We start from the raw sequence: 26,056 nt of genomic DNA on the forward strand, positions 1-26,056 counted from the left end.
TCACTTATATGCCAGCATCATTATATAATTAATAAGAAGTATAATTAATAAGAAGTGTTTGTTTCACGACTTGCACCGGACACCGGGAGTCCTTTCAAATGAATTAACTAAACTGGCAACACCTTCAGTACCAGCAACAGTTCAAGAAGGGTAAAAGACTCCATACCACTCACACTTAGCCTTTTTAATAACAAAATGTAATTATTGTAAAGTTAAATAGCTGAAATAAAAACAAATATACATATATTAAAAAAATATTTATTTATTTAGTCAGACGACTTTGTATTTTTATTTTTCAGTTAACAAAGGCTCGGCTGAGCTGAAGTGAACAGTTGTTGCGTTTTATTGTGGCTTTTCCCTTTAAGACGCCAGAGGCCTACATTTCCCATAATTCCACGCTCTATAACACTCATTAAATCAGTGAGTCCACGCGACAGCGACAGCAGCATCCGAGGAGATGATCCGGTCAGGCTCCGGTAACACACTCAGCAAACGGTGAAGTGTTTTTACCGGCGGAGATGTCTCTGTCGTCCACGGGGAGCCCGGACACGACCAGCCGGAGGAGGAGGCCGGCTGAACACGCGCAAGGTGAGCGGCACGAGCTCATTATTTAGCGTCTTATAACTTTATTTGTCATGTGTCGCCAACAGCACCGTTATTACACTCTCCATTTTAACTGTCTCCGCTTTATTTCTGTCTGCGTAGGCTTTGTTTACACTGATATTTACAGGAGCTCATTATGGAGTTATTGCACGGTTGTGCTCTCAACTAATCAATGATAGCGCTCAACTAATTAACATATATTTCAGTTAATTTTTAGATTAATATAGACCTATAAAATGTCATAAATAGTGCCCTCCTGTCCAGTGTCTTTATATGTACCTGACAAACGTTCCTGAAAGCCAAATATTACAACAGCCAATGTCCAGTTTTCACGTCATAGAGGCTTAAACAAAGAAATAGAAAAGATATTAATTCATTACTGCATATTTAAACAATTCTTCCATTCTTACTCAAGCTTCTCTGTCACTTAAAGATAACAGCATTTTTAGTTACTTGTATTTGATTTCACAGGAACAAGGGTGATTTCTTTCTTAAAAGGCATTCTCAGTGTTCTCAAATACTCATGCACACTAAAGAACAAAATCATGATAGTGTATCAAGGTAATGCTGTGTGTGTGCACAGTCACTAACACCATCATATAACACTGCAGCTGCTGTATTTGCAGACACACTTAAGGAAGCCAACAAAAAAGCAGAACCAGGATAACAAAACAAGACTACCTAAAAGTGTGTGAGCCAATTTGAGCTGTTGAAAAAGAGAAGTCAGGACCGATGTGCCCACATTTCCTTTGATGCATCTGGTTTGTTATGTATCCATTCATTCATCAATCTTCTGTATCTTTCTGAATGGCTGCAGGCGCTTTCCTTGCTTTAATTGCTGTCATGAGTCTGGTTTCACTGTAACAAATCTAGCTACTTTAATCAGGTCAAGTTAAGATAGATAGAAAGCCTTTTATGCCCCTCAGGAGATCTATGTACATGTCTCATCATGTCATTGAATAATAATAATAATGAAAAATTTAAGAGATGAGGCGTTTTGTGTGCAGCTTTTGAAGGGACATAGAGGGAAGGCAAATCAGAATCTCCTCATCTACACTGACAGGTTTACAAAGCCCCTGTTTTTATGGCATGAGGGGGTCACTTAATGGTTCAATTAGTAGGAAAATGATGACAGTCACATGATATTTCATTTGAATTCACCAGAATCACCAAGGCCAATATTAAAACAACAGATGAGGGGATATCTTGCAAAGAATTGTCTTGCAATCCTCCTGTACTCTGTGGTCCTGGAAATGACCACAGAGGACGAGACAAGGGAAGTAGAACTAAATACAAAGCATATGAGGCAAGAGACCATCAAAATAAAACAAGAAGTAACTAACACCGAGAAAAAAGACAAACACATGGAGACAGGAGTGAAAGAACAGAATGGGGAACACAAAAGGCAAGTAACCTATTGCCAACAAAAGCTAAGCAAAGGACTCAAGGTGTAGAATAACCAACAGCTCATAAGAACAAGGGGCACATAAAGTCTAATCATTAAAAGACTAAAGAGCTCAAACATAAATCCCTTTTCAAAAGCAAAAAGAAATCATGAAACCACAAAAACCTCAAAACCTGGCGTCCACTGTGACACAGTGTATCTGATTCTATATGCACATCATACTTTTTGACCCAGATGCAATATGTGCAAGTGGGGAGCAAGATACTTAAAAACTGGCATTCTCTGATTACTGTTTTAATTACTTTGGAGAATCGATTGAGAGTCATGCTATTTTGATTTTTCTTCATGTGATGATTTTCTTGCTGAAGTCTTTTACAGAGTTGGGGTTATAGTGATTAGTGATTTTTGAAACAGTTTCCATGTGATGTCTTTATTTGTCTTATCAGTTCAGAGGAGCGAGTGTTGGAATAGTTTGGCACAGCTTAACTGTTCGTGACATGCTGCGTTATTCTGCTTGAAACAGCCATCAGTGATGGGCGCTGAGGGGTCCTGAGTTTACTATTGATTGTACTGAACCATTAATACACAGCAGGATGGATCCATAGTTTTCATGTTATTTACTCCAAATTCTAACTGTACCTGAATGTTCGCGAGAATTACAAATTGTAGCCTCAGTTTTCTGTTTGAGCTGACAGGTTATGGCACCCGGTGTGGTCTTCTGCAGCTGTAGTTTATCTCCTTCAAAGTTTAAAGTGCTGTATGTTCAGAGATGCTCTTCTGCTTAGCTCAGATGTAACGAGTGGTTCTTTGAGATAATGTTGCCTTTCTGCATTCTCCTGTGATCTCTGGGCAGTGGATGTTTTTTTTCAGACCATTCTCTATAAATCTGGAGATGGTTGTGGGTGAAAATCTGAAATACCGTAAGTTGCTGAAATTGCTTTTTTCCCAGATTGCTCACTTCCAAATTCCAAATTGTTGTGATTCCGTGCTATAAAAATACAATTGAAATTAAATTGTCTGATTATTCTAAAAGTCATTGTAAATTCACTGCTGTGCCACAACAATATATTTGATTAAAACCTGATTGAACACAAAATGCTGCCTATTACCATATATTATGGGATGTCCTTTTCAGGCCCATGGACACCTGGCAAAAACAGCTCATGCTAAGTTCCAGTCTGGGTCTTTTTAAGGATGGCACTTGGTGTATGAATGCTGTCTTTGACATCTTTCAGTTTTTGTTTCTTTGGTGTTACAGATTCTTCAAGCGAGCATGATCCTCTGTTAGGTTACAGTAATGAACAGGCCCATGATCGACTGTGTGGCGCTCAGCACGCAGACTCCTCCACTCCATCTTCACAACACTCCTTATATCCTGCAACAAAATGCACTGCTGCATGTGCATGTGAGTGTAGTTTACCAGTCTTTATATCCATATTCAGCTCTCCTGTTAAGAGATATTTGCAGCCATTTCTTGGTTATTTTCTCATTGTAGGTCCGAGCCATTATGCATGCGAAGACAGCTGGGAGGAAAGCCAAAATAAGAAAACCATCAGAGCCGAGAATGAAGTGGAAGCCAACAAACTGGTCAACAACTACAGAGTAAGAAACCGGAAGAGTTTTGCACAGGAAAAGAAAGTGAGCCGAGTTGAGGACACTGGAGTAATTGCTGTCTGTGTGTGCGTTTTTATCAGTTTGGGTTTAGAAAGTGGAAGAGCCACGTGACGGAGCGGCCGTTTGAAGGCCGGTCAGATGTTGTGAAAGAACTATACTCTGAGCTGAATGTCATAAAACCGCATTCAGGTCCAGGTATGTTTTTGTTTTATGTAAAGTTTGTGTTGATGCATGATATCAGTCTGTTAAATCTCGTGCATTATTTGTCGTGGTCATTGAAGTTGAGCACAGAGATAATTGCTGAGAAACACTACAGCTAAATTGCTGTAATGAAAGGGTAAATGTATTTAAAAAATGTATTTAAAAACTAACATGTTTTCTTGTCACTACGTCTCGGTTTAGAATAACATAAATAATAATAGTGATAGATTTGAAAGTTTGATGTCATAAATCGGCTGTGTGCAGGCAGGAGAGGACCCAAACGCAGACTCAACTGAGGCGAAACGTGAACTCAAAATGCAGCTTTATTGCAGAGAATTTAAAAAAGTGATAGAAAACTATACTGGGAACATAACTAGGAACACAGTGAAACACACGCAACTATGAGGGAGATCACGACACAGAACTGAGGGAGACGCTGACATAAATACACAGAAGGAAAACGAGGGAAGTGAGAACGCACGGGGAACACAACTAGACAAGAAAACATGGGACCTTCACAATAAAATACGAATCGAAGGAACATGACGCAAGAGTGGAGGAGAGGGAGCGAAGAAACATGAGGTAGCGAGAGGAGACATAACGAGTTGGGGAAACATAGAATAAACATGATGGAATAAAACACAAGGAGGGGAAACAAGGCACAAGCAAACACACAAAGACACAGAGGGAGACACAGGGCAAAAGCACAGGTGGGAATCTAATAAACGAAAGCTAAACAGAATAACCAAGGTACTATAGAATAAACCCTTAGACTAACAAAGTGAACTTAAACATAATACAAAATGAGAAAAACACAAGAAACCTCAAAATGCTGGGTCAAATGACCCAGGATCATGACATTTGATCAAAGATTCAAGTCAGATTTAATATTGTAAAATAGCATCATTCTCCTTGGAAAAAGTGAGGAGTGAGTCAGAGGGAGTAAGACAGTTGTTACCATTTAACCAATTTACACACATTTTTTGTGCCTCGTTTTAGTTTTTAGTTGAGAAAATCTTTTATGAATGTTACTTTAAAAAAACCTTTGAAACCATCTTTGATATGAATTAGTTGTAGAAGATAAAACTGGCTGTCAAGTTCTTTTGAACACATTACATGTAACAACAATGAAGAAACTGATAAGACTTACAAATCCTTACCTGAACTAAATCTGATGACAATAGAATTTTTTGTTATTATATTTTGAGGCTTTGGTAACATTGTTAATAAAAAAGTGTCTGATAATAATAATCTGGAAGTGAAATCTGTCTATTTATTCTGTTCTTTTTTGCATTAATTAATGAAATTTAAGTTAAATTATATTCATAAATCCTAAAAGCGTAAAGATATTTCTGCTGAAACACTTCTTTCATTCTCTGTCCTTCTGCTGTCAGGTCATTTCATCACATGTGGAAACGTAGCCTACGTGCTCCTGTTTGGTTGGTGGGTTTCTCTGGCATATTTCCTGGTTGGCACACTGATGTTCATCACTGTTACTGGGGTACCGTATGGTAGGTGAGGTAATAGATAATGATAATAATTGATCATCTGCAATTCCCTTTGTTCTTCACTCTGTTTCTGTCTTCAGGTAAACTGTGCTGGAAGCTGTGCTGCTACTTCCTGTGGCCGTTTGGCAACCCAATCCACGAGGTGCTGTTTGGGTTGAGTTAATATTCCTGCTGTTGTCTGTGGTTCTTTTCATTTAGCTGGCATCAGACTGATTCAGTAAATCCAGTAGTTTCTTCATTGACTCGTGGTCATTAAAGCAGAAGTTGTGTTTTTCTAAATGATGTCACAAGTCTGCAACAGTGCAATTGCAACAACTTGTTATGGCGACACGTTCAGGGTGCAAGGGCGACTTTGAACACCCTCAGTGAGTTCCCTCAGTGTGTCCCTAACGCCTCCTTCCTCTGACTTGTTATTCTGTTTTATGTCCCTGTCCTCCATTGCTTCTTTGTCTCCGTGTTTAGTTTTTGTTTTGGTACTTCCTGTTTGAAGGTTTGTTTTCTGTTGTTTATGGATTAGTTTTACTCCTGGTCTAGACGTTTTCACAACTCAAACCACATTTCTCTCAGACTTATACTTTGATACTTATACTTATACTTTGATCTTAATCAAAGGGATAACCTTTGATTAAGAATAAAGTTACTATTAGCAAAATAAGAGTTTCAGTTATCACTCCAAAAATAAAAGTGAAGACTGTGAAAAGACTGGATTTTAACCCTTTTCACCCTCTCTCAGATGTAATGAGAGGTAAACCGGGAAACTTCAATCTCTCTCTGTCCCACTTTTCTCGACAGTCCCCTTAATTTTCCTGATAATCTTCACTTGTATGGGATTGTGCTTGTTATCCTCCTGTTCGTTATTCCTTAATCCCCCCTCTCTCTCCTTCTCTTAGTCTGTGTCACAGCATCTGTATTTGTTCCCCATACACAGAGAGGTGTACTGTGAAGTGAGATTAATGGCTCAACGAGCTTAAAGTCAAAGTTTTCTGTGTCATGAAACTGTCTTTATATATTACCTGCTTAAATCACCATGGTAGCGTATGCCGAACACATAACCTGGGCCCTATACTACGAATTCATTCAGCATTCCCAGGGTATCTTTCTGTTATCTGGATTTACTTACCCTAAAATTGGAAATCAGGATAAACAGTCACATGAAGCTGGTCATCAGTTTGTTACGTTAACCCAGGCTTTCTCCTGCGCATTCACATAAAAGGGTGTTGGCAGCATCTGACCAATCAAAAAGAGGGTGTTTTAAGGGTCATTTGACTCTTCTCTCCTCCACAGAAAATGATCCCTATGACATCTACTTTAAAATATTATCAAATGGTGACTAAAAACCTATGAACAACGTAGAATATCTAATAGTAAAACTGAAAAAAAGAACAAGAGATGATGCTTAATTGTTAATCTGGTGATTTAATGCACAGCATGGAAAAATAAGCTTTTTAATTGCAGTTAATTGGTCAGTAGGCAGTAATTTTATGCCATGTTTCCACTGACTCTTTCATTTACAGCATGTTTTAAGTCAGGCTTGGCCAACTCCAGGCCTCGAGGGCCAGTGTCCTGCAGGTTTTAGATCTTACCCTGGGTCAACACACCTGAATCAAATGATTCGTTTATTACCAGGCCTCTGGAGAACTTCAAGACATGTTGAGGAGGTAATAGCCATTGAAATCAGCAGTGATGGATCAAGGACTCATCTAAAACCTGCAGGACACCGGCCCTCGAGGCCTGGGTTTGGACACCACTGTTTTAAGTACATTGTAGAATCTTTGCTGCAGGAATACCTTAAATGTGTGCATGTTGTTAAGTTGTACCTTAATAAAACCACTGAATAGACCTGAAGCATGAAGCATGAAGCATGATTGTAAAAGACATCTTTTTGGTTGTGTTCCTCTAGATGGGAAATACACTGAGGCGATGCTGTGAGCGCGCACCAGACTGTGAGTGCAGTATGGAGGCGGAAGAAGATAACTCACCATTTCTGCTGCCATCACCCACAGAGGTGCCAGTCCCAGAGATGCCAGACCGACCTCTGCGCACTCCTTACTGGGTAAATGTTCACACTTAAAAACATATATATAGATACCGGAAATTCACAAGCAAGGCTTTGGCATTTAGGGCAGAGGGTGTTGCATGCTGTAATTTGCAGTACTGGGTTATAGAAGTAAAACTGACCTAGCACTGAATACATAAATTGTTTAGCAGATTTTTTGCTACTAGTGTAACATAATGTTATACAATGTGCCCTTCTTGTTGTACAGCGTCGTTTTGCCACCTATGTGTGGCTGCTGCTGGGATATCCTCCTCTGGTGGTCGTTCACTCTCTGGCATGCTTCATCTCCTGGATCCTGGTCTTCACCATTCCAGTTTTCAAGATGAACGCACGAACTCTGGGCGTCATCCTCCTGCTGCCTCCTGAGGATGTGTCTATCTCTGCTGGCTCACAGAGGAAGGTACAGGTGACACGTAGTGTTTACTGGTCACTGCATAGTCCTGGGGAGTTCCTAATGCACCATTTTCTTTGGTTTTCTTCACTTTTAGCATCAGGGCTATGAGACCAGAGCGCTACTGTGTTGCTACCACGCTGCCAACTGGTACTACTACAAGTACACGATTGATGGGATTAATGTGTTTGCTGCCAGTATCCTTTTACACATAAAATGTGTGTGTTTCCTTCTGTGATATAAAGACCTGTTATCATCCTTGATTCCTGTCTCAGACCTCCTCCCTCTAGTGATAGTTGCCCTGGTAACTGGATATATTGACAGAGAAAACAAGTACGCCAGCTCCGATGTCAAATTCACCATAGCAATTGGCTCCATCATACCTCTGTCATATTACATTGGCATGGGAATTGCCAGGTAAGTATTTTTCATTAACCATTAACACCTCGAGAAGCAGAACAGAGTCTCTGATTTTTATATTTCGTTTTTGCATTTGCAGCATTTCAGCTCAGAGTAACTTTGCTGTGGGCGCTGTGGTGAACGCCACCTTTGGTTCCATCACAGAACTGACCTTTTACATCACAGCCCTGCTCAGAGGTCACCGGCAAGCTAACACCTGTCTGGAGGAGGTTGTTAAGGCTGCGCTGACTGGGACACTGCTTGGATGTATCCTCTTTATTCCTGTGAGTCAAGCTTCATCTTGTTTAGCTTGCTTAGCTTAGGTTTGTTAGTTGGTTAGTTAGTAGGTAAGACTTACCTACAGCCTTTTGGCACTGCACTGCTGTGCACAACAACATGAATGGCTAATATGTTGGAAAGTCTACCTGTACAAAAAAAGAAAAAATGCCAGTACGTCAGTTTTTAAGTAACACAGTTAGTGCCAGCACCAGTATACTGTATATATATTTTCAAGGCGTAGGTTTGAGAAATGTGTTAAATAAACATGTATGAGTGAGACGTCATGTTTTGTTTGCTTTTCAGGGCATTTGCATGATAATTGGAGGTCTCCGTCACAGTGAGCAAAGGTTTAACAGCCGTTCTGCAGGAGTGAGCTGCGCGCTGCTTTTCATCTCCATAGGAGGCACGTATTTGAAAATCAGCACACGCAGAAGGCTGCAGAAGCAGTTCAGACTGCCACATGAAAATATGTGAATAGCATGTATGTGCCACAATCAGAAAACAAATGTTTATGCCTGCGATAGTTTTATTTCATTGTTTTTGTTAGTAAGTAACACCCGGAGCAGATTTCGGCCATTATAATCTCTGGATATTAAATAATCAAATGCAAATACCATCGAACTGGTGCCTTTAAAACACCGAATACAAGCTAAGTCCAAGAGGATTGTCTTCATGAATCAAGTCAGCTGAAAGCAGCACGAACAGTTTCTGTTTTTATTCTCCCCAGAAACATCTTATAGTTTAAAAACATTACAAACAGTGTTAAACACTCACTTCCCTCCTCTGAATGTTATTGGCAGGTGTGTTTGCACCCACGCTCTTCTCTAAGGCTTATGGGAACTTGGTGTGTGACTCCTGTACCAACTCTACCGGGGCAAACAGCACAAGCAACAGCAGGGGGCCGTTTGTCTGCCACAACTGCCACTATGACCTGGTAGGTATCATTAGCCAGGAGGACATACACCCTGTCCGTATGCACTGTATTGCACATGTACAATGTTTTTATTGTTTTTGTTGTTGTTGTTTTCAACAGAGCAATGGTACACTGTTTCACAACCATGTCCAGTAAGTTATTTTTCAAATTTATCTACTAATAAAAATTTGTTTTAGAACTGCACAGTTAATTTTCAAGAATAACGTCCTCACAGCTGTTCAGCTCACATTATGTGCAAAACTAAGGAATATGATGCAGTGCTTCCTTTGGTGATACATTATCATTACACATACATGCAGATACACTCACTGGACACTTCATTAGCTACCCCTTGTGAGTACTGGCTTGGACCCCCCTTTTCCTTCAGTTCAATAGGGAGAAATCATTTGGAAGAACTGAAAAAGATTTTTGAGATACAGAATTAATTTAAGCCATTTGGCAATTAGACTCCGATGTCCCATCATAGCAGAACAAAGCCCAGCAGGGAGGAATTATGAGAGGACACCTGGAGGATAGGTGAAGATGAAGGCTTAGATATTGAGCTGGACATGGTGAGGAAGTGGCCTGTAGGAATGAGACCCAAAAAAACAGAATGACAAAAAAGGATGCAGAATGAAGGCTGGAGAAGGCGGGCAGCAAAATGATTGGACTAAAGCAACGAATGACGTCTGCTTTGAGCGCAGGGAAAATGGAAGCGATGTAAAGAAAGGTTAGCAGCTGAAACACCCGAATGTTGTTGCAGAAATTGAGACTCATTGGACCATGGGAACAACCATAGTATTGCTAATTACATATTTGAATTAATAAGCAATTAAACAGGTGTACCTATCAAAGTGGCCGGTGAGGTGTTCTAAGCGGATTCTCCAATTTAACGTACCAACTTAACTTTTTATTAAAGTGATCATTGTTGGGTGGTGCAGTGGTGAGCACCGTTGCATCACAACAAGAAAGCTCCTGGTTCGGACCTGCTGGCCAGCTGCGGGACTTCTGAGCAACATGCCTGTGTCTGCGTCTCACAGTTCAAAGACATACATGTTAGTCCGAGTGGTTATTCTGAATTGGCAAAGGTGTGGACGGTGTCTGTCTCTCTTTCCCAATGTTACTGGGATTGGCTCCAGCAGTTAAAAGTATAGATGGATATAATTGGGAATTACTTTGACATTGTAATTTGAAAGTGAATATCTGATGTTGCTAAATCTAAATATTCCCTAAATTACTTTTAGGGCTTTTCTCTTTTCCTAGCCATCCATTTTCTTGACCTCTATCCCAGCAGACCCAAGATTAGAGGCAGGGTTCACCATGGATAGGTGCCCACTCTGTCAAGGGACCTAAACCGCAAAACCGTTCAGGCTCCCATCTAAACCTAAAGTCAAATTAGAATAAACAGTTCACATCTGCAGGGCGCGAGGAGAACACACAATCTCCACACAGAAAGTCCTGACCCCACCAGGAGATTCAAACCATGGACCCTTCCACTGTGAGGTGGCAAAGCTAACTGCTGCACCAGTCTAATGAAACAAATCTTCCTGGAGAGGAGTAATTCAATCTGAAGCTGTAGAAACTGTGTCTAAAAATCACACATTAAGGCCTCATTCATCATCATTTTGCTGCACTTGCTGCTCATTAATTGTGCAATGTTTGTTTTTAGGCCTCTGGTGTACACCGTGTGTGCCCTCCTGCCCGTTGCCTACATCATCGGTCTGCTCTTCACTCTGAAGACGCACTCCCACATTTACAACATCCACGTAGGAGAAGTACAGGGTATGAATCACTCTAACGAGTCACACTTAACAGGTCAGCCAAAAATTTCATGTTACATTTTGCTATTTTAGAGAAAAGTGAGCTGTGTTTGATGCTTACTTACAATACTATAATCTCACCAGTGAGTGGCCACCACGGGACGGTGGTCCACTGGTCACGCTGGAGGTCTCTGGTCATCCTCATCTTGGCTACGGTGCTCACGTCTGCTTGTGCCGATCTTGCCACCGAGCACATTCAGCCCATACTAAGCCAACCAAACATCTCTCAGGTAAGTACACGGATCTGAGCACGCTCAGGCTGTTTGTATTTTATAGCTTTAATATTTTCTTCTCTCCCAGCAGTATTTCATCGGGGTGACCGTTCTGGCTATGGTTCCTGAGATCCCCGAGATTGTTAACGGGATCCAGTTTGCACTCCAGAACAACATCAGTCTCAGGTACATCCCGTCTCATCAATAAGCTACAGGAACAGTTTGAAGAGCATTATTTATATCTACTTTTCTTTTTTTATTCCAGCCTCGAGGTGGGAAGCTGTATCGCTGTGCAGGTCTGCATGCTACAAATACCAATACTGGTCCTATTTAATGCTTTCTATGTAAGCCTTCATTTATTCATATATAAATACAAGTCATTCTGCTGCTTTACAGTGTTTTATAATAGACACAATCTATCTCTGCCTTTCCCAGGATGTGGGATTTGTGCTGATTTTCAGTGACCAGCACCTGTGGGCCAGCATCTTCAGTGTGATCTTGGTCAACTACATATTCATGGATGGCAAGTGTGATTATTTTCAGGGTAAGTTAAAGTAAGTAAGTTTAAAAGATTTTGGAGCTGAAATTGTGGATAGCTGGCTCTGTATCATATACAGTGGGATGCAAAAGTTTGGGCAACCTTGTTAATAGTCATTATTTTCCTGTATAAATCTTTGGTTGTTACAATAAAAAAATGTCAGTTAAATATATCATGTAGGAGACACACACAGTGATATTTGAGAAGTGAAATGAAGTTTATTGGATTTACAGAAAGTGTCCAATAATTGTTCAAACAAAATCAGGCAGGTACATAAATTTGGGTACCACAAAAAAAAGAAATGAAATCAATATTTAGTAGATCCTCCTTTTGCAGAAATTACAGCCTCTAAACGCTTCCTGTAGGTTCCAATGAGTCTGGATTGTGGTTGAAGGTATTTTGGACCATTTCTCTTTACAAAACATCTCTAGTTCATTCAGGTTTGATGGTTTCCGAGCATGGACAGCTCTCTTTAACTCACACCACAGATTTTCAATAATATTCAGGTCTGGGGACTGAGATGGCTACTCCAGAATGTTGTACTTGTTCCTCTGCATGAATGCCTTAGTGGATTTTGAGCAGTGTTTTTGGTCGTTGTCTTGTTGAAAGATCCAGCCCCGGCGCAGCTTCAGCTTTGTCACTGATTCCTGGACATTGGTCTCCAGAATCTGCTGATACTGAGTGGAATCCATGTTCCTCCATGCATAACGCCCCTTGTTATGCACAAATAACTCAATTTTAGTTTCATCAGTCCACAGCACCTTATTCCAGAATGAAGCTGGCTTGTCCAAATGTGCTTTAGCGGCTCTGTTTGTGCTGTGGGCAGAGAAAAGGCTTCCTCTGCCTCACTCTCGCATACAGCATCTCCTTGTGTAAAGTGCGCCGAATAGTTGAACGATGCACAGTGACTCCATTTGCTGCAAGATGATGTTGTAGGTCTTTGGTGCTGGTCTGTGGGTCGACTCTGACTGTTCTCACCATTCGTCGCTTCGGTCTATCCGAGATTTTTCTTGGTCTGCCACTTCGAGCCTTAACTTCAACTGAGCCTGTGGTCTTCCATTTTCTCAATATGTTCCTAACTGTGGAAACAGACAGCTTAAATCTCTGAGACAGCTTTCTGTATCCTTCCCCTAAACCATGATGGTGAACAATCTTTGTCTTCAGGTAATTTGAGAGTTGTTTTGAGACCCCCATGTTGCTACTCTTCAAAGAAAATTAAAAGAGGAGGGAAACTTACAATTGACCCCCTTAAATACTCTTTCCCATTATAGGATTCACCTGTGTATGTAGGTCAGGGGTCACTGAGCTTACCAAGCCAATTTGAGTTCCAATAATTAGTTCTAAAGGTTTTGGAATCAATAAAATGACAACAGTGCCCAAATTTATGCACCTGCCGGATTTAGTTTAAACAATTATTGCACACTTTCTGTAAATCCAATAAACTTCATTTCACTTCTCAAATATCACTGTGTGTGTCTCCTATATGATATATTTAACTGACATTTTTTATTGTAACAACCAACGATTTATACAGGAAAATAAAGACTATTAACGAGGTTGCCCAAACTTTTGCATCCCACTGTATGTGCATTTAAGAAACAGAATTTTTACAATGTGCTCCCCCTTTGTGAAATACATCACATAAGACTATAAAAGGGGTCTATGCACTGTATTTTTGCATTACTGGCAGCTATTTTGAAATCTAAAACTTTAACAAAAAAGAAAAAAAACAGAGTGAGCTGTTTTTCCCCTGAAGGGTGGGAGCATGTAAAAATGTGTAAAATGTAAAAATAAAAACTTTATACTGCCCAGTTTTTTATGGATGGTCTTAAAACTTCAAAACAATATACTAGGCCTTGGGGGACAGGAGTACCCTAGTTGGCTAAGCGTTTGACCTTGAAAGTCGATCATTGCCAAAAAAATTTCAAGTAACCATATCAAGTCATATGAAATTCAATACGACTCCCTACAACATCCCTACAACAACAGAACAACAGGCTGACATTAGCATATTGTAATAAAAACATCATGGATATAGCCCTTGCCCTTCGGAAGGAGTTTTGCTCTCTAGTTGCTCTTGTTTACTCCTTAGGCATATCTGGGATCTGATACTAATGGCAGCTGAAAGACCTGAATCTTATTTTAGGGTGTTTTAGTCCAGTGTGGTTTGGTGTTTTTTCTCCCAGGTACAGCTCTGGTGGTCGTCTACCTCATCCTCCTGGCTCAGTACTACTTTGCTCCATCTCCAGCCGGCTGTTGAACGTTGGATGGGGATTTTCTGCACAAATTGCAGATGTTTTTTGGCAGGTTCTTATCTCGTCAAATTATGCATAAATGTCGATGGGGGAATCCCAAATGGAACCTTTAATTTTTTTAAATCTATTTTATTTCTTTTATTGTAATCATACTTGAGACAAAACTAAAAATTGTAAGCTCAGGATGGTACTTTTGTGACTAGTGCTGTTAAAAAAAAAAAAAAAAGTAGATTTTATAAACTGACATAATTAACAGCGATGAGAGATCAACTATTTTTACTGTACAACAGGAGTTTCTGCACTGATCATACTTTAAAGGAACAATTGTGATGAAGTTTGTATATTTTAACTGCAGTAAAATTTTATGTGTGTGATATGTGACATTTTAAAATGACAGTCATGTGAATTATGTTAGAAAGTTTACCCTCTTTTACATCACACAGTGCTTAGCAGATTTTATGATTCAAACACAGCCTCAGATGAACGACAACAGCATGAGATATTACACAGTGTCATTATTTAACCAAAGCTACGCCAAAACAGAAGCAGTGTGTGAACAACTACCACACACCCCGTTTGTTCATGCACAGCTCTCAGTCCAGGGACAGGATTTCAGCTGGATGCAAGTCTGGAGTTTGAAATGTCATTGCTACACTTCGATTTGCTGCTGTGCTTCAGATCATTTTGTTGCATTACCCAATTTGGCCACGATTCATCAGTTAGATGGCCTCGTATTCGACTCTAGAATACTTTAGTATTCAGAGGAGTTAATGGTCGACTCAATGACTGCACGGTGTCCCAAGTCCCGTGGCTGCCAAACCACCATCCCTTAGAGACCCCTAGGGGGTCTTACCACACATTAATCCCTAGCATTTAATTGTGACTGAGTTTTATTGTACTGCACTTTGGTCAAGCTGTGTTGTTTTTAAATATGCTTATAAATAAAACAGACTTACCAAAAGTAGTTCTTCCTTCCCACCATCAAGTACATTTGATTAGCAGCATCTGGCTTGTACTTCGCCTCTTATAGAGGCAGTAAGATAGTACCTAGCTTTTCCACAAACTGCTTCTACATTTTTTTTAATTTGTTTTTGTTAAATAAATGACTGTATTATTCTGCCGTTTGTTCATTTTAGGTTGTATTACCCAATTTTAATGTTTCAGATCAAGGGCGTAGATTTGGCATGGAAGGAAGGGACATGTCCCCACCAATATCCAGCGATTATTGAATTGTCCCCAACAATAATTTGATCTCTTCGAGTAAAGAAAATCAAACCCGATAGAAAGGAAAGAAAAACGATCTGTCAACGTCTCATTCACCCAGCGGTGCAGAAAGAGTTAAATTACGTTCTCTACTGGAGTCCTACCTCATGTGACAAATATGGCCAATGTGATTGGCTGTGCCTTTCAGGGAGCTCTGTTTAGTTTTAGCAGCGGCAAGCCTGCGCTACGAGGCCCTGCAAGGAGGAGAGGAGGATGGCAGCAAAAAGGAAGAACCTGGATATAAGAAAGTATTTTTCAAAGAAACCTGTAAGTTTCTTAAAGTCAAGTTCACTCATATAATGTGTTCGTCATAATAATGTTACAGGCTATACTAGGCTTTGGCCCACATCAGTCTAAAATTGTATGTAACCATAAATAACGTGTTTTGGAAACTAACTGCACAACAGGCGGCACTATTAGTTATCTCAGTCTGAGTAGCATTTCTAATTTTGATTGAAACTGTCAGAGAAAACGGCAGCCTCAAGCAAGCCAGGATATTAGTTTACAGAGGCTGTTAAAATTATATGTCTAACATTAAAATGTTGGTGACACAATAATTTCATCCTAATGGTACTGACATATTCATAGGGTTAATTTCTGAGACAAAATGTAATGAGGTAGTCATGATTTTGCAAATATTCCACCTTGTAGTGCAGTTTGCACAAATTGTTTTAAAAATGCACTCACCCTACAAACATTACTGATGAGTCAAGATCTTCACAAATTGACAGAAACACTGAAGCAGCTACACATTTTATTCTTATTGTCATGTATGTCTTATTTGTCAGGTGACAGAAGAACCAACACAAAGTTCAGAGAGCAATGGCGATACAAGATCACAGGTGAAACTGGATGACGACTTGGTGGGTCATTACTGTATTTGAAGCACATGTGTGACTGCATGTATTTGGAATTTCTCACTTATTTATCAGGTGACAGAGGCAGCTCTGCCATGTTGTAGCTCGGACAGAGGTGAAGAGGCAAGGTCACAGGTGACTGACTAATGTTTTGGTGCTATAGATTAACTAGTATTTTTTATCATGACAGTTGTTAGGCTGCTGATGTAAATTGATTCATTAGTGTATATTTGGCAAAGAATCTGAATTGACATGTCTCACTTTTTATATGGCACGAATCAATGTGTTATTTTATCAGGTGGCAATATGTCCTAGTGCAGTCAGAGGGGAAGAGCCAGGGCCAAACATGAGGCACATCAAGCACAGAAATAATAATTTTAATCTGAGGATAAAACGCATGTACTGAGGCTGAAAGAAGCTTCAGTGCTCTCAGAAGACTAAAACGTTGGCTAAGGTTAACAATGACTCAAATGAGATTAAACAATGCTGCTGTATGTCCACCAGGAGAGACTGGACAGTATAGATGTAAAAAAAAAAAATATGCCAGCAGTTTATCTCAGTTAACGAGAAGAGAAGGCATGTGTTTGGCTCCTTCACATAGGCTAGGTTCACACTGCAGGCGAAAGCGCATCAAATCCGATTTTTTTGACCCTATGCGACCCATATCCGATCATGGTATGACAGTGTGAACGGCACAAATCCGATATTTTCAAATCCGATCTGGGTCACTTTCGTATGTGGTACTGAATCCGATACATATCCGATGTTTCAGAAAGCGACCGCTATGTGAACGGTCAAGTCGCATTAAATCCGTCTTTTACGTCACTGACACAAGACAGACGCCAATTATCAGCGCCGGAGAAGACATCGCGAACGCTTCCTGGCCATCCGGTGAAACTGCTGGGAAGACAACGTTGGAGAAACGTTAACATTTTATTTGTACTGGATAATCTGCAGATTCTGACAGAAATCTGCAACTATCCTTTGACGCACCGCTCCTCTCTAAAACAGCAATAAGAGTAATTATTAGGTTATTTACATTATTATGTAAATAACAAAATAACTTAAAGCAAAAATTGGGAAACGTGAAGTCCGAAGTCTTTATATTAAGGGCCATCAGTCAAACAATATTGTTTGCTCTGGGTCTAAACAGAGCGCGTTGTGTGAGACATCTTCTTTTGCGCATGCGGCCGCGTTGAGCGTTCACACTAGAGCGCGTTTGCTGTCGCATTTTATTTGTAGTGTGAACAAGCAGACAAAAAAAAAAATCGGATTTTATCAAAAAATCGGAATTGAGCATTAAGACCTGCAGTGTGAACTTAGCCATAGTTGACATTGAGTTGTTGTGTGGGACACCAGTAGTCCATGTCTGTTGCTGTAACAGTAGTTCATGTTTAGAATAATAAAAAAAAAAAAAAAAAAAAAAAATCCCAGCTCACTGATTTGATAGCGGCAATAGTGCCTAAACTGTTGCATAATTTTGCTGAGAGATCTTTTACTGTGTGGTCATCTTAGACGAGTAGTTTTATGGACAAAAACCACCAGATCATTCAGTGTTCCCTTAGTGCCAAACTATAACAGATGTTGGTGTACTATAACTGAAGTAATGTTGTTAAGTCCTTAAAGTCATATTCTTTTATTGTCATGACTGTATTTGAAGCTATTTTTATTTTTTGTATGATACCTGATTTATATGGAATATGGCTGAAAAACTAAATCCAAAAAATACTTAGTCATTTGTTTAATAGTAATTTAACATTATGTAATTCACATATAAAACTATGAATTGTGATTTTAAATGGTTTAAAAGCATGTAGAATAGCAGATGTAGGCAAGTATATTTCTCCTCTTTTTATTACGAAGCAAAAACAAAAAGGAAAAAAAAAAGAAAAAAAGAAACAGGGCAGGGTTGAATCATATGTCCCCACCAATGCCAAAACCAAATCTACGCCCTTGTTTCAGATGATGTTTTAAGGTACACACTGATACGCAACACCTTAGACCTGAACGGTTGTGTACTGGGTTTTTCAAAAGACTAACTGGAAACCAGGCATGGCAGGCTGTGCCAGCAAAGATTTGTTCTCTATGAACAGGCTATGGGGAAAAAAGTGAGTCAATACAATGTTTTGAAAAACCAGCTGCCTGCGTTTTTATTGTTTGTACAGACAGAAATTACAAAACAACATATTGCAGCCATATTTGCCTTTTATAAAGACATTCAACTTTTCTCCCAAGAGTTTAAAGTGACATGCACACCATACTGACATGCAACAGATCATTGAGCTTTCATTAACATCAAAAAAATGATGCAAATATTGAACATGTCAATCTGAAGCAACGTCGTTACTAAGTTTGAGCACGCAGTGAAGTAGAATGCTTCAAAATAGAAATGAATAAGGCCATGACATGATTAAAGGAACTGAGGTGCGGCGCAGTGTACAAAAGGGATCGTAGTAGAATAGCCGTCAGATTAACGCAGCTCGATATCGAACCAGCACAGTTGCAGTTAACGTGAATTCAAATGCTCAATGCAAGGCAAAATGTGTTTTAAAAAAAAAAAAAAAAAAAAAAAAATTGCATGAAAGCAACTAGGAGAACCACAACAGTATCAAAGATTTACAGTCCACAGTAACTAAAACAAAAAAACAAAAACTGCTGGTGTGCCTAGATCTGGTTTCACACTGAACCTGCTGATGTTTCAATGATGAGTGTCTGCGCGGCTCATCAGACTGATCACAGTATTTCACATCCTGAGTACACCTTCCACACCTTGTTACTAGTTTGTTAATGTTCCTTGCCAAGTACCAAAGCACAGCATCTCTAAAAAACAACAATATAATAATAATAATAATAATAATAATAATATCAACAATGCATGTTGCAGTACAAAAAGTTGAAATGGATTCTTGGCTTTAAAGTGAAAAAACTGAACGTGACAGAAATGTTGGGTTGGGGTTTCTGGGGAAGTACAGCTACAAGTTGGGTGCAGTTCAAAGATTTCTAATAGAATAAAAACAGCAGCACAGTGATTAAAATAGTAAAAATGGCTTCATGGGTTTAAAATAACAGACTAGTTAAGCATACATAGCTTGTGAAGAGCACCGACTAAATCCTAGTGGGCGAATAACAAAACAAAACAAGGGCTACACACTGAGTGAAATAAACAAACTTGACTCTTGCAGACCAATTTGCACACCCCACTTTTTGAAATTCAAAAGGCACTAAATAAATAGATACTGTGGAGCTACGGGCGTTCAAAACAGGTGTTTTTCATTTTTTCCCCTCCCCCCCCAAAAAAAGAGGAATAAAAATTGAAGAGGCATAAGATATTTCACAGTGATGCCGTGTCACATGTTTTCATCTGATCAGAAGGCCTAATTGTGACCGGCGAGAGGAACATTTTTCAATTTGAACGGTTGAGTTTTAATCGCAGCTCCACATCAGCACCCTAATCAGTGAGTCTTTGAGGCTGAAACGTGTTACTTAAACTGTGAAGAGCAATCAGAAATACAAGTCTGCTTTTTACTGAGAATCTCGAAACTTTCTATTTAAATGTCAGGGCCTACAAACTGGTGCCTCTGCTGGGTTTGAAGAGTGAACAGCAGGACTGGTTGAGGGTAGTGCTGCACAACCTGTTCCACTTCAGGATTGGGAAAAAGAACAGACAAAAAAAAAAAAAGTCTTTGCCTCTAAATATAAAAGCTAAAACTTCACTACTGTACCCACATTCATTTGGCCTTTTAACAAGTGGTCTTTGGAGTTTATAAAATATCTCTCAGGCTCCACAAGTTTCCACGACCAAAAAACAAGAAGAAAAACCTGAAGAAGGCGGAAGTGAAAAACAAACAGCATACATTAATTTCTATTTTCTACACGGTTTCTGATGGATGCGTGCACATATGACACACTGAGAAACTTAAAAAAAAATTGCACTTTTTAAAAACAACCCACACATTTTCATAACTATCTGACATCATCAGGATTACTTTGTCCTTTCACCCTAAATCGTCAAGACATCTTAGAGTCCGTGCTACGCCATCACATACCGCTGCATTCAGTCTTTATTTGAGCCGCTGGATTAACGTGTGCGTCAGTCCCAGGCTGAGCAGCTGGAGGGTGGACAGCTGGGATAAGTGAGGGAAAGTTTTCAGCAGTTTCTCCCAGGTCATTTCCAGCAGGCTGGGAACCACCAGCCACACTTTATACAGAGAGCCAGTCCTTCGATTCCCAGACATGTTGACAACTCCGCCGTGGACGTACATGCAGCCGGCCTAAAGGAAAAGGAACACCAGAGGATGAAGTCTGCGTCTACTCTATGACGATTTAGTTTTTGTTCTCTCAGTGTGCGATGGTACTGACCGGAGTGACCGCAGCACAGTGAAAGTAAGCCGGCTCCGGCATGATCGCAGGAAGCTTCACCCACTGAAAAGTCTGCAGGTTGAGCTTCCAGAGGTCTGACAGGATGCGCTCTCCGTTATAACCCCCACATATAAAAACCTCTGCACATAAAAAGAGGCATGAAGCAGAAACATTTCAGAGAAAACCCGTTTGATGATGTCGTGTGAAACACTCACCCTCTTTGACCTGTACACAGCTGTGACATCGACGGGCGGCAGGATATCCTGTGAGAAGAAAATGAAATGAAGTCGACTTGTGGCAGTCAAAACGCTTTACCGCTGTAAATAAAAGTTGAACATGAGTCAAACCTATTTTTTCTTGGGGTTTCGTCATGATATCCTCCCAGTAGTTTGTCTCCAAATTATAAGCATGAATCTGATGAACACAAATAACCTTAATTTAAAGACAGGACGACAACAAGTTTGCATGCAATGGTGTTTAAGTGCCAGTTACTCTCACCTTGTCTAGTGGATATGATGTCCAGGAAGTCCCGCCTCCAAAAATATATATTCTCTGCCCGTCATGAGCTAGCTCATGTCTATATCTGCGAAATTATTGATTCATTTTCAGAAAATCTGGAGCCACATGTAGAGAATTCACTGTGTGTTTAACAAACTGTCCCTGCTGCTTTTAGCTGTGTATGAATGACCTAAGGTGACTGACCTCTGCTCAGGTAGGTCTGAGGGCGCGTTATTGGGTTTGATGTGGGTCCACTCCCTGGTGGTCAGGTCCAGCCTGTGCAGGTCGGTGCTGTAAAGGTAACCCGTCGTCCCTCCAAACACATAAAGGTAGCCATTTATGATGACCATGGCCTGGAAAAGGAGGATAAATGATTGTAACAGATGGGATGGGACAGAACATTCAAAAGGACCTCATACACAAAAATCGTTACCTGTCCATAGATCTTGTTGGGCTTCTTCCCTCTGCAGCTGAGCAGGTTCCATCGTTTGTACTGAACGTTGCAAACGTGGACGTCGTTGCCGTTGTTTTCACCGAATGGAATCCCGGTGCCACCAAACACAAGCAGGTTGTTCCCATGTAGGACAGCTGGGGAAAGACAACAGCATCAAACTCCGTTTTGTTGATTAGGAGTGAAGTTTGGGAATAAAAAGAAACAACAAAACCCTGAATGTTTTGTACAGGAGTCTTCTGTTACACAAAACCTATAGGAAATCTGAGTCAAAGTGTTTTCTAGATCTCATCTCGCATGAATGATGTAAAGTCATGTTGAGCCAGAAAATAATATTCCTGTCACAAAGAAGAAGCTGCAATCAGTTTTTGGCAAAGTGACTTTTATATACCTTTTATGTATCCAGCCAAAACGTTTCTACGATATTAAAAATGTATATTTTTTAAGAGTGATCTTGCCAGGAGGGCAGCAGACAAATATAACATAGCAGTTGTATAAAAACATTGAAGTCGATACAAAGGACTGATTATAATGTAGGTACAAAAAAAGCCAAGACAAAGATAATTGCAAAATGGGTCATTTCCTTATTTAATACATAACCTTCATAAATCCTGAGACTACACTACAGTTTATTTACCAATAGAAGCAACACACACACACACACACACACACACACACACACACACAGGAAATCACTTTGACACAAAACCAGAAAGACATTAAAGCGCAGGGCACGGCAGCCGCCGTCAGGTCATTTTTGGCTCACGTCCGTTAGTGAGACACACTGGCGCACACAAACCAGGCTCAGTGGTTCTCAGGCAGTCTAATCTTGATGCAACACAGTGAATCATCATGCAGACTTCTGTCCTCTGAATACTGTAGTTTTTTTTATCCCAGAAGAGACAACTCTGCTAGCTTTGCTTTCGCTGCTAGTGCCACCTAGTGGTGAGGCTACAGATTTCAACCAACTAAATGGCCTTCACTGCACACTTCTGCCTATGCTGTGGAAACATGACAACACAATGTAGTGTGGAGGTGGACCTCCCTCTTATATGGGCTAATTCTAAAAATAAATCTGAATACATTTATGCCAAAAGGTCCCCCTAAAGTCTACACAACAGTCAACTGTGACTACACAAATAATGAATTACAAACCAAAGAGTTGAGTTCTTGCAGGACTTTGCATCTGTTTGTTGACTAAACAAGGATAAAACTTTAGTTATCAGATAAAAGTATGAACTTGAGAAATATCATTTAGAGCAGAATATTTTATTTTTATTGCTAAAAAAAGACATTGCTATAAAATGTCAGAATTCACACCTAAATTAACCGAGCTGTAAATTGCAACTAAAAGTCTCACAACTTTGAGAAATGCAGGCCAGCTTCTAGCCTCAAATGTGATGCGTCCTAATTTATTTGTGTGAGTTCAAGAAAAAAAAAAAGTGTGCAGGGGTGAATTTAGAGCTGCTTTTCAATAACAGCTAGACTAACCACATGTGCTCAGTGTTTAATGCATAAATGAAGGCAGGGGTGTGCATACAGCCTTTAGAATATGCTGATAAAAATACTGGAATAAGTCAAAAAACATTTTCATCAATCCAGCAGAACCCCATCACATCATTTGAATACCAAGGGAATAAAAATAAAAGCAGCATCAGTCCTTACCTGACATAGAAGCCAGCTCCGTGGGCATGTACCCCTCTGTGCGGACCTGCTGCCAGGATGCTGTGGCAAAATGATACCGCCAGAGCTCCCTGAACAGAGGGTAGTCTTCGTTCTCTGAGCCGCCTGCCTCATCAAAGTCTGGGTTGTAGCCTCCAAACACATACAGGTTGGTGCTGTCTGCTACACAGCGGTGTCCACTGCGGGCAGGAGGAATGCAGTGTCCTGTGGGAGGAGGAGTTGTAGACAGACACCATCAGTCTCATCGCCACACACCACGATGTAAATCATCACGCAGACTTCTTTCTCTCCTCTGAATAGTTCTATTAGGAGCAATATAACACTTCTAGCTTTGCTTTACAGGACGTTAACTGCAGCTCCTGCACTTTGAATTCTAGTGTTTATGAGTTTAGACAGTCCAATGTGGTGTCTGTGCAGGTTTAGTACCTTCTCTCAGAAACCTGTTGGGGATCCGCAGGTTTGGGCAGGAAGGGGAGAAGATGCGCCGGGCCTGAAACCACCGTGCTCGCTTTTTAGTGGCTGCAAGATATACAGAGAAAAAGACAGATTCATAAACCAATTCTCTCGCGTTCTTGTCAGGGGTTGAACTAATTAGCATCTACCGTTTCATTTTAACTTCCAAATGGACATTTCTTTCCCCTTTTCACTACAGACCAATTACAGGATCTCACAGATTGCTGTGAGCAGCTGGTGTTGTTGTCCATGATCCTTCTGTCATGGAAAAGATTTTCTGGAGCTCCTGGACGATCATTTGATAGCTCCACCGCCGTCACACCTGTTTATTTTACTTCAACCACACTGCAGGCTTTTCAAATGTTGAACAACCACAGTCACGTATATTCAGCCATGCGTCACACTTCCAGCAAACCGAGGCTGATGTTTCTGGGACGATCCCAGTAAAAACCGTAGAAGTATATGAATACAGTCATCGTATACTCCGATAGTTTTTTTTAATTTTATTTTGTTTTTAAGCCACAGCTATTGTACTTCCTCGGTGAATCAAGATACTCTGTGCACTGCTACACTCAGAGAAATCAGGAGTTCAGGTGTAACCTCTCTCATTTTCTATTCTTAAGTATGCTTTGTGTAACCGAGAATCCACTTCATGTATGGGAGAGCTTACAGAATATGAAAATCATTGCTGTGCCTTTGTCTTTCATTTCCATTTAAATGGGAACATAAGCAACAATAACACTGAAATATTCACTGGCTGATTTCTGCTGGCTTCCGTAGCAACGTTAGCAACATTTGGCCTGTGTAGCTGCTGTAGCGATGCAGAATGCACACAAAGCTAGTATGGCTAGCTCACAGACAAAGCCCAGCTAATGCAAATGAGCAGCCAGCTCTGCCCAAAGAGGCAGCGAGCTCTGAGCAGCATTACCAAGTATTTACATTAACTTTTCAGGAAGGCTTGCTGATTGGATCCAGCTGCAGAGCAGTCGCCTGTGTTTACAAACCTGAGTCGCGGATGGAGGGCCTCCACGACAGTTTCTCAAACTTATTGAGCTGACTGAAAGTTTCACCGTGCTCAGGCAAAGACATGATTAACCTGGGACACGCCGACCGAAGAGGCTCACACCCAGACTCGGACAGGAATCCGCCTCAGTGCAAACAAACGGCGCGACATGAAACCGCCAGCTCTGGCTTCAGAGCAAAATAAAGAAATATGCTAACTCCTCCAACTGTCCACAGCTGCTGCTGTCCGAGACGTCATAGCCACGTGGTCTGAACTAACCAATCAGAGGAGAATAGGACGCTCAAGTGGCGTTCAAGAGTCACATGGAAATGTTTATAGTTTTATTAAAGGGCCTCGCCGCAATAATCTAGCAATAACAAATAAATAAAAGAGTCAGTAACAACTGACGTGAACGTCAATACCCTTTGTTTTGAATGAATATGGCTTATCAGAGATATATGTTTGTAGTTTTACATGTTTACCTTATATTATATACTTAATGCACATACTAGCCATTAAAAACAACTGTGATTTTAAACTTGAGGGATTAATAAACGGCTATCAAGTGAAATACAGACTTTTTTTCACAGTAGTGTAATTTTTTTTATGTAAATCCCCAGATATTCAGAGGTTCATACGTCATTGGAGAAACTAACATATTTTGGATTTTAGAAATACAGTTTTTAGTTAGATGAAACTCCTGTGTCGGAAATCATTTTTGGACATTGCAAAAAGTCGTCCTTTGGGATGCTCTGATAGGCCTTTACAGCAGCCACCTTCAAATGCTGTTGTATGTGGGTCTTTCAGTAACTGAAAAGCATGCTCCATTGAGTTGAGATCATGTGACTGACTTTGAGATTGAAGAATGTTTATATCTCGAAGAAACTCTTGCTTTGCTTTTGCAGCATACTCTAGGTCATTATCCATTTGCACTGTGAAGCTTGGTCTGATCGGTTTTGCAGCATTTGGCTGAATCTGAGCAGAAAGCGTAGCCCTGTACACTTCACAATTAATCCTGCTACATTTATCAGCAGTCATGTCATCAATAAACACTGTCTTACTGTCTCCACCACTAACAGATTCTGCGGTTGCTTCAGATCATGAGCTATTTCCCTCCTTCTCCATACTTTTCTCTTCCCATCAGTGTGATACAAGTCAATTTTAGTTTTATCAGTCCAATGATTTGAATCAGTTTCCACTTTGCTGTAAACCCACTGTGTTTCTATTCATGCATTTAAAAAATAATTTATCAATATAAGGAGCTAAAACAGATGCAACACCTAAACAGTTACTTC

At 40.2% G+C, this 26,056-nt stretch overlaps 2 protein-coding genes across 4 annotated transcripts; one reads left to right on the forward strand and one right to left on the reverse strand.

Moving 5' to 3' along the window:
* The first annotated feature begins 396 nt into the window (after nucleotides 1-396).
* cax2 (cation/H+ exchanger protein 2) lies at nucleotides 397-15,158 on the forward strand. Of its 3 annotated transcripts, none has more exons than XM_084933113.1 (20): nucleotides 398-588; nucleotides 3,267-3,413; nucleotides 3,504-3,610; nucleotides 3,703-3,817; nucleotides 5,218-5,334; nucleotides 5,412-5,473; nucleotides 7,232-7,384; nucleotides 7,596-7,787; nucleotides 7,876-7,975; nucleotides 8,054-8,195; nucleotides 8,278-8,461; nucleotides 8,760-8,859; nucleotides 9,257-9,390; nucleotides 9,490-9,521; nucleotides 11,039-11,151; nucleotides 11,274-11,419; nucleotides 11,493-11,587; nucleotides 11,667-11,745; nucleotides 11,837-11,945; nucleotides 14,126-15,158. In XM_084933113.1, exons 1-20 carry the CDS (start codon nucleotides 519-521, stop codon nucleotides 14,197-14,199), a joined length of 2,271 nt encoding a protein of 756 aa, XP_084789239.1. In that variant the 5' UTR covers nucleotides 398-518; the 3' UTR covers nucleotides 14,200-15,158. The 3 variants fall into 3 exon arrangements, with proteins under 3 accessions (XP_084789240.1, XP_084789239.1, XP_084789238.1); XM_084933112.1 differs by having other exon boundaries at nucleotides 399-588; nucleotides 11,039-11,184; XM_084933114.1 differs by lacking the exon at nucleotides 3,267-3,413 and having other exon boundaries at nucleotides 397-588; nucleotides 11,039-11,184.
* A 3,280-nt stretch (nucleotides 15,159-18,438) lies between these two features.
* Nucleotides 18,439-25,020, reverse strand: LOC146382468 (kelch domain-containing protein 10-like). Its single transcript, XM_084933116.1, has 10 exons — nucleotides 24,763-25,020; nucleotides 23,732-23,824; nucleotides 23,288-23,509; nucleotides 21,605-21,759; nucleotides 21,376-21,524; nucleotides 21,172-21,256; nucleotides 21,021-21,087; nucleotides 20,889-20,936; nucleotides 20,674-20,813; nucleotides 18,439-20,585 (listed from the first exon to the last, which is right to left on the reverse strand). The coding sequence occupies exons 1-10, from the start codon at nucleotides 24,845-24,847 to the stop codon at nucleotides 20,376-20,378; spliced, it is 1,254 nt and encodes a 417-aa protein (XP_084789242.1). The 5' UTR covers nucleotides 24,848-25,020; the 3' UTR covers nucleotides 18,439-20,375.
* Nucleotides 25,021-26,056: the final 1,036 nt, after the last annotated feature.

The sequence above is a fragment of the Perissodus microlepis genome, chromosome 7, assembly GCF_051167445.1.
Source record: "Perissodus microlepis isolate ML-2025 ecotype Zambia chromosome 7, ASM5116744v1, whole genome shotgun sequence".
In the NCBI taxonomy this organism is placed as follows: domain Eukaryota; kingdom Metazoa; phylum Chordata; class Actinopteri; order Cichliformes; family Cichlidae; genus Perissodus; species Perissodus microlepis.

Excerpts from the sequence above, each read along its gene's own strand:
- LOC146382468 (XM_084933116.1), bottom strand. The coding sequence starts at position 24,847 with ATGTCTTTGCCTGAGCACGGTGAAACTTTCAGTCAGCTCAATAAGTTT. Across the intron at positions 23,510-23,731 it reads CAACAGGTTTCTGAGAGAAG|GACACTGCATTCCTCCTGCC; the intron begins GTACTAAACCTG and ends CTCCTCCCACAG. Across the intron at positions 21,257-21,375 it reads TCAGACCTACCTGAGCAGAG|ATATAGACATGAGCTAGCTC; the intron begins GTCAGTCACCTT and ends ATAATTTCGCAG.
- cax2 (XM_084933112.1), top strand. The coding sequence starts at position 519 with ATGTCTCTGTCGTCCACGGGGAGCCCGGACACGACCAGCCGGAGGAGG. Across the intron at positions 3,414-3,503 it reads ATGCACTGCTGCATGTGCAT|GTCCGAGCCATTATGCATGC; the intron begins GTGAGTGTAGTT and ends TTCTCATTGTAG. Across the intron at positions 7,385-7,595 it reads CTCTGCGCACTCCTTACTGG|CGTCGTTTTGCCACCTATGT; the intron begins GTAAATGTTCAC and ends CTTGTTGTACAG.